General features: G+C 46.8%; 1 protein-coding gene across 16 annotated transcripts in view; it reads left to right on the top strand.

Moving 5' to 3' along the window:
- ZNF618 (zinc finger protein 618) overlaps window positions 1-19322 on the top strand; it is a 191090-nt gene extending 171768 nt beyond the window's left edge. For 11 of the 16 annotated variants that reach the window (XM_077305168.1, XM_077305167.1, XM_077305166.1 and 8 more), the window contains 5 exons: window positions 2917-2961; window positions 9184-9327; window positions 10550-10627; window positions 11285-11386; window positions 11727-19322. In XM_077305168.1, the coding sequence (XP_077161283.1) occupies window positions 2917-2961; window positions 9184-9327; window positions 10550-10627; window positions 11285-11386; window positions 11727-13240 (1883 nt within the window). In that variant the 3' untranslated portion in view covers window positions 13241-19322. The remainder of the gene's footprint in view (window positions 1-2916; window positions 2962-9183; window positions 9328-10549; window positions 10628-11284; window positions 11387-11726) is intronic. The other 5 variants (XM_077305163.1, XM_077305162.1, XM_077305172.1 and 2 more) reach the window with 3 other exon arrangements.
- The last annotated feature ends 72 nt before the right edge of the window (window positions 19323-19394 follow it).

Here is a 19394-nt window from a genome sequence, read left to right as displayed (position 1 = left end):
AAGACTCCAAAGAACTTGAGTTGGGCGTGTGAGAGATGATTGCTATTTTTATGTATTTAGATTAGATAGTAGATAGGCCCTACCCACCCCTCCCAAGCACCCAGAGTGACCATGAATCCCCCATTCCCTCTGCAGAAGTTACAGCTGAATCTCAAGAGGAGGCCCTGAGCATCTTTCTAAAACATCAATATGGGCCTTAAAAACAATTGCTGGATAGAGTACCAGACAGATCCTGCCCTGAGGCGCTCTCATTCTAAACCTTTCTGTCCCTTTTTATGTGCTTAGCCTGTGTTTCAGCAGGGAAGAGGGGAGATTTGTGCCAAAGGCTTTCTGGAAAGGATGTGAGTGAAGAGGCAGCACGCAGCTTCTTGCCGTGACTGACAGGTGTGGAGTTGGTGGCCTTTTTGTAAAAGAACTGAGCATAAATAAGCAGCTGAAACAATTATTCCAGTGTGGGCAGGTTCTGTGCTCATCATCCTGTAGGCCTTGGATGCCTCACTTGGCATGTTCCATGTGTTTTCCATGTATTAATATTAATAATACCTTCATTCTTCTAGCCCACCCTTCACTACAGGCTCAGGGCAGGTAACAACAAAATCAAACAAGGGCCATCAATCAGTTAATAGACAATAAAATATTCATTATATAATAATTAGGTTTTAAAGATGAGTTAATTATGATTAAAATATGATTAACTCTTGATAGTTAAAATTAGCTATGTGGTTTGCAATACAATGTAGATAGGCGGTTGTGAGCAGACATGGGCTTTTTGATTTTGCATTTTACTTTATTTTGCGGATTGGTAGCTTATTGTTAAGTACAAGCACAAGTTTACCCATGCGGTCACAGACCAGGGTGGAGACACAACTTGGTAGCTTACTGTTCACAACTAAAAGAAGCGATGCAAGACCGAAAAACTTGGTGACAGCTGACCCACAGGATCACCAAAAGCCAGACATGACTGAACGGCTATCATCATCGTCATCTTACTATTACTGTGGTGCTCTTTATGTATTAGATTCTGTTTATCAGTGTGCACATTTGCCTTATCAATTTGAAACAGATCGGGGATTCCAGTTTTAAAAGAATAATATAATACTCAAGACTTCAAATCCGGCTATACAGCACTGTGGTGTGGAGAGGAGGCGTCAGTGTCAGTGCACCAGCTGGTGTCCGCATGCAGGTGCAGAGCTCTGCGCCTGTGTGCAGCCGCCAGCTGCCACGCCGCCATCACCGCCCCTTCTCTGTACGCCACAGCACTGGCCGCCTCAGGCTTCGGTGATCGCCAAGGCAGCCAAATCGTGCCAAAGGAGGAGTCTTAATACGTGCTGGGAGGAAACCCTGGAGAGCCCTCTGGCAGGCAGAGGAAGCCATCACGTGTTAGAGGGACTAGTGGTTTGACCACATGAGGCAGCTTCACATATGGCAAGCAGGGACTCTCTCAGAGGCATCATAGTATGCAGAAGGGATTTCTTTTGGGGTTCTTGCCTGCCTTTGCACTTTTTGGCAGTAGCTAGTGTGTAATTCTAGCCATTCCGGCCTCGTCTTTTCCTCCCCACAATATGAGCAGGTCTTGAAGGTCTCCAAAGCATTTCCAGCCCTGCAGTCCTTCAGACGCTGCAGACATATCCTTGGGGCAGTTGCTCTTGTCATGCAAAATGTTCCCCTTGCCAGCCTTGCAGTTCTGCTTGCGATCCTCACAGTGCCAACCCAGTCTCTCCACACCCTTAAGCAAAGTGTCCAGCGGCAGTGGATCTCAGCTTGCAGCCAAATCCTGCAAGTGTTTATATACATTCATAGGTGCAAAAACGGCCTTCTCTTTTTTCTCCAAGGATGTGAAGATGTCTGTCTTTTCTCCTTTGCTGGTCATTTCCTCTCCAGATTTATTTCCTTGCTTCATTCATACTCTGCCTTTCTCCCCAATGAGGACCCAAAGCAGTCACATTGTCCTCCTCTCTTCCACACAACAACCTTGTGAGGTAGGCTAGCCCGAGTGTGTGTGATTGGCCCAAGGTGAACCAGGAAGCTTCCATGGCAGAGTGGGGGTTTGGAGCTGGAGTCTCCCAGATCCCAGCCTGACACTGACCAGATTGTGCCAGATGAGCACTTGGTGCTAATCATGCTACACATATTCTCCCCCCCCCCCGACATTGATAGGGAACATGTACTGCTCTCCTCCTCCCTATTATTAGACCGCTGCAGAGGTGAAAGCTGAGGCAGTACTATTAAATTTCAACATGGATCCTTGCAAATACCTGAAGATGGTGTTGAACATCTTTTGTAAATCAGTGTTTGCCTTCAGATCAATGATAGTGGAATAGATTTTCTAGTTTATATGTAGCCTCCAAAAAGAAAAGGCAACTGGATGGCAGCCAATTCTTTAAAATAGAGCTGATGGGCAATGAGCGTGCAGAGCACCTGGTTTGCATGCAGAAGAACCCAGGTTCAATCCCCACCACCTCCAGTTACAGGATTTTTGGGAAATGCCTTTGTTTGTCCAAGACCCTGGAGAGCTGCTACCTCTGACCAACATGGACCAGTGACTCGAAGGCATAAAGCAGCTTGATATCCAGGAGGGACCCATGATTTGGGGGAGGAAGATCCCAGGTCCAGTTCTTGGCATCTCCAGTCAGTGGATCTTCGGCGTTTGGAAGACATGAGATTCTAGGGAGCTGCTGCCAGTCAGGAGAGGTGATCCTAAACTAGATGGACCAGTGGTTAAGGCTTGGTATCAGGCAGTCCTCATAATCCTTAGTGGATTTATTAAGGAAGCAGATGACCCTCTTGTCATCCTCTTCAGGGCATGGTTTTGCAGCCCACACATCAGTGACCAGACAAGCAGGTCCAGAGCTGTGGTGGATGGTTGGCGCAGGCTCTCTCTCAGTCTCAATATCTGAATCTCTTTCTTTCTTTCAGAAACCGCAAGTCCCCTGGTTTCAAATCCTTTCCCGCTTTTGCAAAGTAAGTGCGATGGATGCGTGTGGTGCTGCACTTAAGTGGCTCTTTCCATCCAGTTTCCCTCAAACTTGACCCAGCTGACTTTTCTCTGTTAACGCTGCTTTCCTGCTCCACATTTATGGGGTGAGCAGGAGCAGTGTTAACAGGAAAAGGAAGAATTCCCCTCTTGGTACTCTTGGTGTTGATCTGCAGTGCCCTCCCCAAGCCAGTTTAGCCTTACTACTCTTTCCTCACCACCAGCCTTATCCATTTGAATGATTTCTACTCAGCTTCTTGAGAAGGCTAACAAATAAGAACAAAAATGCAAATTTAAAACATGGTCTAAAAAAGAACGCCATCTCCATTAAAACCAGCAGTCCATTGATAAAATCAGTAGCGTAAAATAAATGTAGGCATAAAAGTAGGCTATAAAAGCATCCCGTAGAGCAGGGCATTTGCTGGCATTTGCTGGCCCTAGAGAGCTCCTGCAGATGGAAAGATATGTTGGACTGGCCCAACCCTGGTGGAACATTCTCCCTGGTGAGATCAGGGCCCACCAGAACCTTAAGCAGTTCCGGAGGACCTGTAAGACAGAGCTGTTCTGCCAGGCCTACAGTGGAGGCCAGGAATAACATCATGAAAATGGTGGCCTTCCTGCTTGAAAACTCATCCAACTCTTCAGAAGTTCTGTAATTATAAAACAGGTAATAATTTGAATAATTGTAATATAATGTCAATTTTAAAACCCACCTAATCTAACTGTCCATTTGTTTGGACATATAGATATGATTTCTATTGTTTGATCTTACCTGCCCTGAGTTAACTGAGAAGGGCGAGATATAAGGATAAATTTATTATTATTATTATTATTACTATTAAAACAGCACCACAATGGAATAAAAGCTTAGATAAAAACCCTGGTGCCTCATAGGTTCCAGGTGGGCCTCAAGAGAGGTCTCTGAGAATTCCCTGGCTTTAGCCAGGGCCTACCTTTTTTCCATGACCTAGATAGCCCGGCTCAGAATCATAGTCTTTTAAGTCTTTTAATGGAAGTTTTAATGGGGTTTTAAGACACTATAACCCGCCACGAGCCATTTGGGAGTGGCGGGAAATAATAATAATAATAATAATGATGATGATGATGATAATGATAATAATGATGATGATGACGATAATAATGATGATGATGATGATGATAATAATGATAACAATGATAATTATAATAATAATAATAATAACAATAATAACAATAACAACAATAATAATAATAGAATCACAGAGTTGAAAGGGGCCATACAGGCCATCTTGACCAGCCCCTGCCCAATGCAGAATCAGCCTAATGCATCCACTAAAAGTACCTGTCCAGCTTCCGCTTAACAACTGCTGGTTAGGGGGAACTCGCCATCACCTTAGGCAGCTGATACAACTGCTGAGCTTCTCTGAGTGCTACTCTAGAGATGAGATTGTTATGAAGATCAGTTTTGCTAGTGAATTGTAGATTTCTGAGTTGCTGTTCATATTAAGCTCTTCTCAGGCCTTGTCTTCATAGATTCAACACCGTCGCCCTCCAACATAGGGCAGAGTAGTTGGAACCTGTTGGAACCATATGGAACCATATGTAGGAGTTGGAACCATATGCAAAATGACTTGGGGGAAGGGTGGAGAGAGTAGTTTGCTGGAGGCCACCTAAGGAGTCTGGCAGAGTCGAACTAGGGGTTTTCTAAGGGTATACCTTGCTGCTCAGTTCTTGTTTTCACACCTGCTGTTTATTGGAAAAGAAGATACAGCTTCCAGATCGAAAAACAGTTTATGCCAGTTAGAACATGCAGTTGATCAAAACTCCTAATGAGGAGTTGGCAGCAGCGAACAGACGGAAGCCAGAGCCTCTGAGTCCTGGTTCCAACAATAATATTTCCCTTGGGAGGGATTTCCTCTGGCCCTTTTCTACATGGCCCTGTCCTGTGGAGTTCTCACATGGAGTTAACCACAGTGCTATTCACAGAGCTCTCTGAATAGGATCAGGGCATATGTAGTTCATGCGGGAGCAGATGGTCATTTAGGTACCTGCTCAGGGCTTCGTTTGGTAAAACCAACATTTTAAATTGAGCCCAGAAACCAAGCAGAAGCTAACAGTCTTAGTTTAAAGCCAGCATCCTACGAGATGAACCCATGAAGCTCTTTTGTACAGAGTGCAGGATCAATATGCTGACTGGCAGCTCCTCTCCAGGGTCTCAAGTAGAGAAAGACCCTGCTGCTGGAACTCCTCCTACTGGAGAGGCTGGGCCCAGAGACTGAATTGGGGCCATTCTGAATGCAAAGTGAATGCCTGTAGATGCCTTATATTATTGGTCCATCTAGCTCAGCATTGTTTCTTCTAACTCTTCAGGGTTGTTGAGGGATTGTTTTGGATAGTTGATGGCCATGATCTAGTGAGGTGCATGCATATGCCACCATGTGCTCCTCCCCCAGTGAATGCATCCTTTGATTTTAAAAGAAGAGTTGGTTCTTATATGCCGCTTTTCCCTACCCAAAGGAGGCTCAAAGCGGCTTACAGTCGCCTTCCCATTCCTCTCCTCACAACAGACACCCTGTGAGGTGGGTGAGGCTGAGAGAGCCCTGATATCACTGCCTGATCAGAACAGTTTTATCAGTGCCATGGCGAGCCCAAGGTCACCCAGCTGGTTGCACGTGGGGGAGCGCAGAATCGAACCTGGCATGCCAGATTAGAAGTCCGCACTCCTAACCACTACACCAAACTGGCTCTCCACTACGCCAAAAAGTAGCATATGTGTCAGATGAGAGAAATCATTACGCATGGTGCCATAATGCATGGATGAAATTGCTTGTGCATGTATGAATCTTTCATGTGTTTGTCTAAAGCTGTGGAATGATTTATAGCTAACATGAAACATCTTCCAACTGCATGGGAACTGTGGCTGGGAAAATGTTTCAATAACTGAGCTGCAACAGAGGGAATTCCCCTTCTAGCACAAGGCCAGTTCTCTGGAAAGGCCCATGCAGGGAAAAAGTGGTTGCCACATGGCTGGGCGAATGCTGAAAGGGCACCATTGGGGCCCAAGAGTTGGATGAATTGAATATTTTTAAATGAGCAGATTTATGCTGAGTAGTCATTGTGTTAGCAGCATCTCTCTCACTTGGTTGCATAGTTTTCAGAGGTGTACCTCCAACTTCTGCCAGGCATTCTTGTGTTGCAAGAGGTAATTGTAGGACTTGGAGACTTCAGTATTATAAAGGTACAGGAGATATGTGGGTGGTTGTGGGTGGTAGAGAAGGGGAGTAGGGAGAGATTGGAATATGAAGAAGACATGCAGAGCATCTGTGCATAAGTGTAACCTGAGGGTGTGCTGAATACTGATGGTGATAGGAAACCAGTGCAGGGAACCCAGGGAGGGGGGGTCCCACATAGGCCTCAGTGAGAAGAGAGCTGCTGGCAACCTTAGGCCCCATTTTTTTCATATTTTTGTTCCCCCCCCCCCGAAATTGGTGCCTGCTGATGTTTGCAAGCCACCAACTTGAGTCGGGTATTTTGAAGTGAGAACGTTGTGCATGCAAGACCAAGTGAAAGATGTTATTACCAAAGTAGGCTTTGGAACAAAAACAGACTCCAGTTCTGGGATCCCAGATTGAGAACAACGCTAAGCAGAATTTAACAGCTGACTGAAGCTGGTCTTGAAAGATGAGGGAGGAGCAGGACAGTCACACTGCCTAGAATCCCTCTCTGCTAGTAGAGGCAAAAAGACCACTTGGGATGTCTCATCATCACATAGACATGGAACTAGTTCTCAGTGAGGCAGCCTGCCTGTGAATGGGATTGGAGGTGGGAAGTGCCATCAAGCTGCAGCCAGCCAATGGCAGCCTTGCAGGGTTTGCAAGGCAAGAGATGTTCAAAGGTGGCTTGCCATCTGCATTGCCATCCTGGGCCCTTGGTGGGTGACTTCCCATCCAAATATAAGCCAGGGCTGGTCCAGCTTAGTTTCTGAGATTTGACAAGGTTATTCTAGCCTGGCCTGTATAAACCAGGGCAACCTGTATAGAGGCTGTGCCCATTCATCAGAGGGTTGGGGATCGTAGGAATGAATCCTCTTATGAACTTTAAAAAAAGCTTACTTGCATATAGGCAGTTAGTATGTCAGAGAGAAGAGCCTAATGTTCCACCAGTTTTCTGTGTGATATCCCCCTCCCCATAAGGACCATTCAGTCATGTGAGCCCCCAGCTACAGTCTGGAAGGGGAAAGCCTTTAAAAAAAAAGCACCCTCAGAGTGCTTCACAATCCTTACCTTGCAGTGGGTTCTTTTAATTTTTAAAGCCAACTAGGTTCAGGTATTATCCCCACCCTGTAGATGGGGGAGCGGTTGGGGTGGCACAGAGGCCGCAAGGGGGGGCTGTTTGCCTAAAGCCCCCTTCCAAAGTTCATGGCAGATGAGATGCTAACCAGGGGCTTCTGAGGTTGAAGATCTATTGCTCTGCTACACGCGCTCAAACACAATGGTCCTCTCTCGCAGAACTAGGCCATGGTGCCTTGGGTTAGGTTTTGGGCCCCAGAATTGTCTCCAGAAGGTGCAGCTAGATGGAACAGGGTCCCTGGGGACAACCCAAGGATGCCACAGACATCTAATCTCAGGATTTCTTTTCCTTTAAAAATGCCATGCGGGTGGCACCTGATGCTGTTTGGGACTTGGGGGGGGGGGGTCGATCCTGTTCCTTCCTGCACCATTTTTCAGGAGACCAAACCTCTTAAGAAACAGGAGGCCCTTTCCTACACCATGGCCCTGAGCCAGATCGGCCTCCCATGGCTTTTGTAAAGGAACAAATCCTGAGGGAAAAAAATGGTTGTGGCATCCCCAGGGACACCACCTCCTCTACTTGTGTCCTGAAATATCTTGGGAGTCCAGCACTCCCTATTCCTTCCATGACCCTTGTTGCAATGGAGCCTCTGCAGTGATGAGTGCCCTGTATGTGATCCACCCAATATATATTGCATGAGTGCATCCCGATAACAGGGAATGCAGCCTTCTTACCAGGTAGAAGTGGAGAAGGGTGCTGGAAGCCTACAGAGACAGGTGTGCTTGCCCAGAACTGCTGAGTTGATGCTTGACTGCCTAGAGAGGAATTGTAGAATCCATGATGGATCTTGCTGTGGATCTTCAGCATGCTGATAGCTGCTAAACCAGGAAAGTGGCAGACTCTCTCTATCCATTGTTGCTGCGCTGCCTGCTGGACTCCTTATCTGAGGGTCCTTTAGGCTGGAAGCTAAGCAAGACAGAGAACTCACACAATGGAGTTGGCATTCCAGGTGGCGGTGTGAGCTAGTCACACAGTGAAGCCATGGTAGGATGGGTCCCTGGCTGAATTCCAAGGAGATCAGTGCCTGTTGGCTTGTGAGTGAATTTCTAGCCATTGATTTGTAAGGGTGGTAAGCAGTATACGTCAGAGTAGTTCTCCTGCTTGGCTGCTTGCAGCAGCCTCTTAAAAAAAAAGAAGAATTGGTTCTTATATGCCGCTTTTCTCTACCAGGAGGAATCTCAAAGTGGCTTACAATTGCCTTCTCTTCCTCTTCCCACAACAGACACCCTGGAGGTGGGTGGGGCTGAGAGAGCTCTAAGAGAACTATGACTGGTTCAGGGTCAACCGGTTGGCTGCATGTGAAGGAGGGGTGGGGCATCAAACCCGGTTGTTCTAAGTAGAGGCCACCGTGCTCAACCACTACACTTAGTTAGGCCATGCATTACAGATGGGAGGGCTGAGGCTGAGAGAGAGAGGGCCAGTTAAGGTCGCCCTGTGAGTTTGTGGCAGAAAGATGATTTATCACTCCCCTTACCCACTCAGTCAATCCCATCAGCCAGAAAGGACAAGTGTCCAGAACATGGGTGGTAGATTTCACTTGTTCTAGGATTTTGTCCGCATTCTCGGGATCCACAAGCTGAAAAGTCTCCATATAAACTGGTGCCAAAAGTATATTATCTTGACATGCAGCCACACCGGTATCTAATCCGGAACAGATCTTGAGTCATCACCGCCACAGAGGGTGCTCAGATACTACATTCGATCAGTTGCTCTGTACTACATTCAATCAGTTGTTCTGAGTTTTCCGCCAGTGGTGCTCTAGCCGTTGTCCCTCCCATTTTGTGGCCCCAAGTGATCCAGGGAGATTGCTTGGCTCTATCGGGGGGAGAAGGCACTTAGGGGCGATAATGTCAACAGCCCGAGCCATCTCCCTATTCCAGAGAGCGGTCAGAGCCTCGACAGAATCGTCAGCAACCGAGGTGGGAAAATCCCCAAGCGCCGACAGGAACCCATCAGGATCCATCAGGCGCCTGGGGCAGACCATCTTAATGGGTCCAGCACCCCTGCGGAGGAAAGAGGAAGCAGTAAGTCTGATCTCTATCAGGTAATGATCTGTCCATGACAAGGGAGTAAGCTGTCACTCCCCCCATCTCCAGAATACTCTCCCGGCAGTATAACAGATCAAGTCCAGTGTGTGTGTCCTGCTAAATGTACGAGGCCAGTAATCATTTGGGAGAGGCCCACGGTCATCATAGAGGCCATGAAATCCTGCACTGCTCTTGACGCCCTGTCCTTGGCATGGATGTTAGTCACCCAGGAGACACCAGTCTTGGGGTCTTCACTAGCACATCTGAGGCCAGTTCAGGAACAGGGATGGCTGTGGGCAGTGGGGTGAACGGTACACCAGCAGAATCCCTACCCTGTCCTGGTCATCCACCTTCAGGAGCTGCTGGATGAGGCACTTTGATTGACGGATGACATCACAGTTAACCCCTTCCCCCTCCCCTTGGCCCAGCCTTCTGCTGTACAGAGAAACCTGGTAGAAAGAACAGGGTCTGAGTTAACTCCTCAAGCCCCAGCCATCCAAGTGTCTGTAATACATACCAAGTCAGCCAGCTAATCCAGGATTTAAGCTTGAATGGTGGTAGTTTTTCCACATAATGACTTTGCATTCAGTAGCAGGGGCCCAGCCTTGGAGGAACCAGATCTCCCTTGACTGCAAGCAGAAAGAACTGAAGGAGGAGTGCCCAAAGAGTGGCCAGGCCTCCTTCTCCTAGAAAAGCCAGTCTGCCTCCCTCTACCCAGGATCAGGGGAATGGCAGCTCTCTCCCTTTAGCTCTACCAGTTTCTCTGGCTCTATAAACAAGGACACAGACACTCGCCCTCATCTCCCCATCAAAGAGGCTCCCTCAAAGTGGTGACCCCCCCTTTGGAGTCATCCCTTTGGTAGCCCTGAGGGGTCCAGGCTTTACTGGAGAAGCTCTGGGAAGGATGCTCCAGCAAAGTAGCATAGACTTCAGACAGGAACCCCACTGGTAAGGTTCTAGGCAGCAACATCAGGCTGATCTCATTTAGCCTTCCCCTTCCAGACAGGTAGATTCTAGACTTTTGGGTGGGGTGTGGAGCACATAACTGGAAGTTCTTTGGGCAGTTCTGCATGTCCCAGTTCCTGTTGACCCAAATAGGGTTGACTGCAAGAAGCTGCAATTAGCAGGCCTGAGCTTCACCAATCTTTGGACTGTGGAGGTGTGGGCAAGTTTTACCTTGACAGAGTCTAACTCTCCCATTCTCACTTCCTTCTTTCAGAACCGTATACCTGTGGGGCCTGTGGGATCCAATTCCAGTTCTACAACAATCTCCTAGAACACATGCAATCCCATGCTGGTAAGCCTGCTCAATCCCTCCTGTAAAGCCACAAAGGTTAACTCAGGTTCATTGGTGCTGTCTGGCCCAGCAGACATTTCCTTCTCTCAGGCGTGCTTGAAGATCAGTTCCCCAGAACATGTAGCAAACTTCTATAAGACTTGAAAGTCTGTAAAGATTCCTCCCCTCCCCCTTGAAAGTTCTCTAGCAAGATTTGGATGCTTTCTTCATGGATGTGTTTCCTTTGTGAGATCAGGTCTCATTTTCTGCCTTGAGCAGCTACTAGAAATGCTGCATTAGGAGATACATAAGTAGAACTTTTTTGAATGATCACAAATGGAAGAGCTTTGCTGGATTGGACCTTAAGGCCTTCAGTTTCCCATACAGCAGCCCACCCGATGCCTCTAGTGAAAGGTCCACAAGCAGGGTTTGCAGGCAGCTTGCCCTCTTTGTCTAAGGGGGAAAGAGTGGTTGCTTGCCAGTGGACTAGCTAGGTGTGGCCCATAATGAGAGAGCAACAGGCATAGCCAAGTATGAGGTATATGGGAATGATGAGATCCAATATTGGGAAAGTGGCTAGTAGAACTCTTTTGTCTTTTTTAGGTGCTTTGGTTGGTTGGGTTGATTAAAGTTGAAAGTAAATCGTAGCTTCTCTTGCCTCCTTTGTTGTGCCCACAGCTGACAATGAGAACAGCCTCGCCTCCAACCACCCCAAGTCACCTCCAGCAGTGGTGGAAGAGAAGTGGAAGCCACACCTCCAAAGAAACAACGCTAACAACAGTATGTACCTGAGAGCTTTGTGCATTGAAGTACTTCAGAATAGGGATCAGTAGTGGGTGGGCCTACAAAGCGGGAGCTTTGCCACTGAGCATCAACTCATCTCAGCCGCAAGAGCGGAGGCCGCATTATTGGGAAAGTTTGTGGGACCAGCTACCCACTCCACAGAGTCAATGCTATGCCAGAACTTATCCATGCTTAGGTCACGGACACCCGCTGGCTTCTTGCTATGTGGTCAATCCCGTGCATGAGGCCATGCAGGCTGCTTTGCTGTTGCCCTCCTGCAATGTCTCATCTCTTGTGGCTAAAGGTTCTTCCCCCCGTCCCCTCCCCTTTCCTCCAGCCTCAGCCAGCAGCTCCCTGACCAACAGCGCGATCCCGGAGAAGGAGCGGCAGAACATCGCAGAGAGACTGTTGCGTGTGATGTGTGCCGACCTGGGGACGCTGAGCGTGGTGAGCGGCAAGGAGTTCATCAAGTTGGCTCAAACCCTCGTTGACAGTGGTGCCCGTTATGGCGCCTTCTCAGTCACAGAGATCCTGGGCAACTTCAACACACTGGCTCTGAAGCATTTGCCACGGATGTACAACCAGGTGAAGGTGAAGGTCACTTGTGCCCTGGGCAGCAACGCATGCTCAGGCATAGGTGTCACATGCCACTCGCAGAGTGTTGGCCCTGACTCGTGCTACATCCTGACTGCTTACCAGGCAGAAGGCAACAGCATCAAGAGCTATGTGCTGGGGATCAAGGGGGTGGACATTAGAGATAATGGGGACCTGGTCCACCATTGGGTGCAGAATGTGCTGTCTGAGTTTGTGATGTCTGAGATCAGGACAGTGTATGTCACAGACTGCAAGGTGAGCTCCTCCGCGTTCTCCAAGGCAGGCATGTGCCTGCGTTGCTCGGCATGTGCCTTGAACTCAGTTGTGCAGAGTGTGCTGAACAAGCGGACTCTTCAGGCTCGCAACATGCATGAGGTCATTGAGCTGCTGAATGTCTGTGAGGATCTGGCAGGCTCAACAGGGATCTCTAAGGAGACGTTTGGCTCCCTTGAGGAGACATCACCCCCGCCCTGCTGGAATTCTGTGACGGACTCCCTCCTGCTTGTCCACGAACGCTATGAGCAGATCTGCGAATTTTACAGCAGAGCCAAGAAGATGAATCTCATCCAGAACCTTAACAAGCACTTGCTCAGCAACCTGGCTGCCATTTTGGCTCCAGTGAAGCAAGCTGTCATAGAACTCAGCAACGAGAGCCGGCCCACCTTACAGCTGGTGTTGCCCACCTATGTGAAATTGGAGAAGCTCTTCACTTCCAAAGCCAATGATGCAGGTATCGTCAGCAAACTGTGCCACCTCTTTCTGGAAGCACTGAAGGAAAACTTCAAAGTCCACTCAGCACACAAGGTTGCCATGATTCTGGATCCTCAGCAGAAGCTGCGCCCAGTCCCACCATATCAACACGAGGAGATCATTGGCAAGGTCTGTGAGCTGATCAATGAAGTAAAAGAGTCTTGGGCAGAGGAGCCAGAGTTTGAGCCTTCCACCAAAAAACCACGGACCTCAAGTGAAAGCTCACCAACTCAGGAAGATGACCGGTCGGGCAAAAATGAAGTCTATGACTACCTGCAGGAGCCCCTCTTCCAAGCCACGCCTGATCTTTTTCAGTACTGGTCCTGTGTTACTCAGAAGCATACAAAACTAGCCAAGTTGGCCTTTTGGCTCCTAGCAGTGCCCGCTGTTGGTGCCAGAAGCAATTGTGTAAATATGTGCGAGCAGGCCCTCTTGATCAAGAGGAGACGGCTGCTCAGTCCAGAAGATATGAACAAACTCATGTTCTTGAAGTCCAACATGCTTTAAAACTCAGTGGGAGGGAAGGGGGAGATGGGGGAAAGTTCTCCTCCAACACAACCCTCTACACATACAAAACACTGTTCCAAACAAAGAATCCAGTTTAAGTTCTAAACACTGTGGACCTCATTTCGGATTGCCCTGGGAAACAAAATTGCTTTTTATATATATATATATATATATTTAATGTGTGTATAAAAAGCTAGGTTGGAAAGGAATGCTGGGTGTGTGCCAGAGCCACACCACTGCTAAGAACATACTCCTTCCTTGAAAGAATGAGTGTGTGTGTGCGTGCGTGTGTGTTTGTGTGCGCGCAAACTTGATAAACATACTTAACACTGGGGAGGGGGGCAGACCAATTGGATGCTTACACTCTGACATCTTCAGGCAGCTGAGTTCTAGTGACTTGAATTGTTGTTGGTTTTTCGCTTTCTTTTTCCTCCCCTGCTGTTCTGTTTCATCCCCCCCCCCCCGCCATCTCTTGGGCCCTCCTGCCAAGGAGAATTACACCTGCTTTCTCAGATCCACACTGGACTGTGGTCCTAAGATAACTGTATACCAGGAAGGCATTTCACCTCAGCCTTCTGAACGTAACATTGCAAGTTCACAAGGGCAGCTGTGTTTCCAAAACACCAATAATCTCTAGTAATCAGGAAGGGAGACGTGAAGGATTATTTTTTTTAATTATTAGGTTTTTTTAAAGAAAGAAAAATAACTATTCTGTCTCCTCATTTTCTGAGTTCAATAGCTAACAATTCTACGTTTTGAAAAGATTTTAAGTTAGACCGGAGAGATTTTATTGTGGCAAAGAATGTCTGTAACAAATGTGGTTTTTTTTTCTTATAGGTGTTTCTATTTTTTTACAAACACAATATGACCTCCTCCCCTCCCCAGTAAAATTCCAGGATACACTGGCTAGCTGCACTGGTGTCTAACAAAAGGTCTCTCTCTCTGCAGATTCTAGCATTGAGAGCGAGCAGGAGAGATGGTGCATTGGTGCAGGATTCACTCAAGGTGAAATACCATCAGCTGTTGACTTACACCTGAGTTTGTCAGACCCCCCTCTCCTTTGTCCTTTCCAAAATTACTGTGAGATTAAGAACTTTAGTGCATCTATGCCACAAGCCTTCCCTTTAAGATACCCACATTCAAAGCAATAGTTGATCTTGGTGCAGTGTATTGTTCTTAATGGAAGGGAAGAAGGTAAGATGAACCCTGAAAACTTACATAGACCCGCTTGCTTCCTCCTGCTGCCTCAGCACTGAATGTGTCCATTTCCTTTCTACTGCGTTGGTGTGTAGACAAGGCCAGTGGTCTAATCCTGATTTAGGTAGCTCCTCAGGCAGTCACAATTGCTGTAAAAATCTTACAGGGGATATGCTTTGTCCATCAAAGCTGTGACCATCCAGACTCCTCTTCCTGCAGACTTGGGCTGGGCCAGAAGGAGTGGCCATGGGAGAAGATCTCACCCTGCAGTATGAAGCTCTTCAGTGTCAGTGTCCTGGTTATTTTTCAGACCAGCTGGAAGCTTGGTACAAAGTGAGTCTTTGCTTCTTCCCTCATCTCCGGACTCCTGCGGTATATATGTTTGTTCCCTTAGCTATAATACCTTAACTGCTTTAAACTGCTGTAATTCTCAACTGCTTTATGGGAGGTGGCACAGCCAACATGCCTGCATGACCTACAGGCAACAACTGGATGTGTCAGTCTAGTGGTCTTCTCTGATGCATGGATCTTGCAAGTGTAGGGGGCGGCTGGGGGCAGGGAATTAGGGTGGAGAGATTATGTACACAGCTTGAGTCTGCCGTCATCTGGCACTTGGCCCTATGACAACAGCTACGAACTTCCCAGAGCAATGTAGACTAGCCTCAGTCTGGATGGTCAGTCTTGTATTTGAAGCATGTTGCCACTACTAAAACCATACCCTCAGCAGTGTCTCAGGATGGGTGAGTTTTTTTCTCTTCTCCTTAACCTACTTATAAAAAAATAAGCTGGGTTCATTTTAAAAGGCTCTGTTCGGCACTTGCAGTTTGGTTGGGAAACAAGCAGCCTTGCTCCTTGTAGAGAGAGATGAGTCCCTTGTATCCTCCTTCTTTGGAGTTTGGTTGGCCAGGTACCTGCCTTCTTGGCTACACAGCATAAGAGTAGAAAACGGTAATAGTTTGGGACACCATGATACATGGGGTACCTGCCCCATGCTTTTAGGAAGTGGATGGGGTCAAGTGAGGCTTCTGCCTAGCACGGCTCCTGATTGGCCATTGGAGATGTCATTGTACAGGGTGGTTTTTTAAAATATTTCTTTGGCGGCAGCTGTTACCACAACAGAAAGATCTTCATTGTGTGTCAGAAGGTAAGCCATGACACCCTTTGTTGTTGGGGGAACGCCACCTCCTGCAGGCAGCCAGGACTCCAAAGGTATCTGCAGGCTCAGAAAGTTTGGGCACCCCTGCTGTAGAGGAAAGTTGTTCAGTCACCCAGATTACCATGTAGCTGGAGCCTGCCAGTAGGCTCAGAAAGGATCTGCTTCTCTGTTACTCCAAGTAGACATACAGACCTTTCATCAGTTAGCCTATCAGCAAAAGATCTTTTTGGAATCTTTTGAGTACCTTCCAGATCCGTAAAGCAAAAGCAGCACCATCCCTCCTTGAAGCAGCTGCTCACCCATCTAAGACATGATTATCAGAGGGAGGGCTGCCTGTGGACATAGTGGAAGAAGAGTCCCCGTCCCCCGGCAGCCCAGCATTTTGCTTGCAAAGCAAAGGGCAACCAGTTACGGGCTGCAGCTTTAGGTTGAACAAAGTAGCTTTCCAGTTAAGTGTGATGGCAGTGAAAGGTCACCTGATATATGTTGTTGCTGCTTTGTGCAACACATTTCACCACCCTGGGTGGAGACAGTGAAGATTGCTGGTATATAAAAAGGGTTAGGACTAGCAGCAGCGTTGAGGCAACTTGAGCAAGGGCTTAACAGGCCTCTAGAAAGCACTCTGTAGTTAAGCTTAGTCAGACCCAAGCAAGGAGGTCTTCCTGTAAAAAATGTTCATGGTTACCTGCTCCTCCCCTCCTAACCCCACACAGGGTCCCAGCTGGCTTCAGAATGGTGTGGGTAACACTGAACCCCGTGAAGCAACTAAGAAGTGAGAGGGGGAGGTTGTTCCATCTGTATCGACTGCAAAACAGGGAGAGCAAAGGTGAGCTCTGCTTGTGTCCCAGGTGCCTCAGGCTTCAGCAATGGGCAGTTAAGGTCTATGGCCTCTGGAGATTTAGAGCTATATTTAGAGTCTAAGTGAAAAATGTACTGGCTGTAAACCGTCATAAAGCAGGAAAAAGGCATTGTACCAAACAACCTCTAGTAAGCCAAAGCATTTCCCACAGCTATAAATGCTGGACTGTGTACCCTCTAGATTGGAGAGGGGTAGGATGGGAAACACCGAGACCCTGAAGTGCCACTGCCAGTCAGCACAGACAATGCTGGCCTTGCTAAACCAGTGGTCTGAGGCATGTATTCCTGTGTTTTCATGCTGGGCTGGCTGGGGAAAGAGGCTATTTGCGTGTACTTCTGGGCCCTTGAGTGAGTTGTGGCAAGATGCTCAGGAAGAAAAAATAAAAGCTCATCCTGCCTCATACTACCTAACCTCAACCCGAAGAGAGCTCATGTAGAGCAGTTTACATGAAAGGATAGCTCTTCCCCCCCCCCTCTTCCCAATTCTTGGCTGTAAACCTCATGGTGGGATTGTCAGTTCACAGGAAAAAGAGCTCGTGGTGCAGCAGGTTATCCACAGTGACAACGGAGCAGCCAGTACTCAAGAGACAGGCCTGGTAGCTAGGAGGTAATGAAATCTATTGTACCATTACTTAGTTACCTTTTCCTTTTGCACAGTAGGAATAAAAGCCGAGGAGGGTGCAGGTGCAAGTGATATTGTCATAGGCCTTGTGAAAGAAATGGGAATTGCCTTTCCTCCATGGTCTCTTCCACATCAGTGTGTTGGTGCAGCTTGGGTGCTAACTTGCTTCGGTTTTGTTTGTTTTTTTGTCCACCTCCACACAGTATGATGTGTTTATACACTGCCTAGCTTTTCCCACAATCTTTCATACACCTGGTTGTTATGTGGTTTTTTGAAAGACCTCAGAAAGGCCTGTGGCTGTTATAAGGGTGGGCAAATGTGGATCTTTCCTAGCCCTGCCTGCACAGGCACGCCGGTGGCCACATCCCTCCTACAAGCTGGGAAGGTGGCTTAATTATTAATCGACAATAGCAGCATGTCTGTTACCAGTTAAGAAAGAAGTGCACTAAAACATATTATGTGGAAGCCAAATGCCACTGCATTTATTTGACTGCTGCTAGAACCATGGAGAATTGTGTCCTTACGGTAAAATGTTTATGCCTCCTGGAGCCAGCCTTGTCTAGTCCTGCCCTTCACAGTAAGGGGTAAGAAGATGCCAGCCACATATCTCTAGCTTTGATACCTTCAGCTGTGATGATACCCTAGCATGATGCCGGTTTGGATACCAACTAGCTCACGGTTGGCCAAGAAATAAAGGCAAACCAGGATCTGAATGATCGTCTGTGAGTAAAATCCTGACTTCAAAACCACACTAAACCATTTTCACATTTTATCTGAACTGAAATCCTATTAGGGGTGGTGGGAATTCAGCTAGGAGGAAGGGGAGGAAATGTCTTGTCTGTCTGTTTTTTGAAAAACCAATTACCTTTCTGCTCCTGCCTTCTCTACCTGCAGTGAAGTATGTACATTTCTTTGTTGTAGATTAATGTTCCAGGCAATACCAGAGATGTAGTAATCTGCATCTCTCTACCTGAGAATTACAGAAAACTAACATCTTTAAAAGAGAAAGATTACAGAAAAAGTTTAAAAATATGAAAAAAAATATTTTTAGGCCAGAGTTTTCTACAGGTATTAATGAATATTTTTCTTAATCCTTATAAGTTTTACTGTGTTTAATATTTCTTAATACCGGTAGCATTAATTTATACTTTTGTAGCAACACACTATTTTTATAAAGATCGCCACCACTGGCTTGTCTTCATGATTGGGGGGAGGGTGTGCGGGGAACTGGTCAAGGGCAGCCGACCCTCCTGTCAAACCATGTACTGTATTTAAAAAAACAAAAAAAAAGGTTATCTACTGTCACGCTTGCTGTGTGTTAAAATAAAGAAAGACTCTTGTTCAAAGTCTCCTGTATGGTTGGTGTTCGGGAATGGTCTCCTAAGTACATTATCTGCACAAACTCAGTTGCTGACCTTTCTTTCTGTGAAGAAACACTTGAAACTGTTAAACATTCTCAGCTTTTGCCTGGGGGGGGGGGAGGAAAAAGTGGTCAGATAGGAGAATTAAATACAAAGTTAATGGATCCCCTGCTGTTTTGAAATTGGCCGATTTCAATGTGGAAAGCTTTTAATAAAGCCACAAAACCCCCTTTAATTATAACTATTTGTGATCCATCTGAATGGAGGGGACCCGTATCCAAGGATTAATAAATCCAGTTAGTTCTCCAACAGTAGCACAGAAGAAACTCTAAAGCAGGGCTGTGTGTGGGGAAATTGGTAGCAAATAAAACAGAAGTTCTGGGGCACCTTGAAGACTCATATTTATTCCAGTATGAGTTTTCCTGAGTCGGGGCTTGCTTCTTCAGATACAATGCAGCCACAGTAGTACTAAAATGCCTCAACTGTAGAGTTTGACTTACTAAACTCTGCTTGTATTTATATCAGTTTGCTGGGCCTTACGGGTCAAAAATTTAAGAATGTGTGTTGAATTAGCAGCTTTAAAATTAGTTGGTGGGGGCACGGAAGGACTTTGCAGGCTTCAAGCTAAATTTAAGCAGCGTAGAAGAAAAATCTGCATTTCCAAATTCACTCAATTTGTACAAGAAAAGGTTTTTTTAGCACAAATATTGTTACTAGAATAGACACAGCCCTACTCTAAAGTTACTATGAAGACAGATTTTTCCAAGTTAAATGCCCAGGTGAAAGACATAAAATAAGAACCTGTACCTCTACAAAGCTGTTTCTTGGGAGATTCATGTCAAGTGTTGTATTTATGATTTTACAATAAAACAGTCTTTGGAAAACGCCGCATGTCTCCTCTCCCCATTTTCATCCCTTTTGAGAATAGACTAATGTTCAGCCAAGGATTCCAGATGTTCC

The sequence above is a fragment of the Paroedura picta genome, chromosome 12 (genome assembly GCF_049243985.1).
Source record: "Paroedura picta isolate Pp20150507F chromosome 12, Ppicta_v3.0, whole genome shotgun sequence".
NCBI lineage: Eukaryota > Metazoa > Chordata > Lepidosauria > Squamata > Gekkonidae > Paroedura > Paroedura picta.
This window is presented reverse-complemented; position numbering and strand designations above follow the sequence as displayed.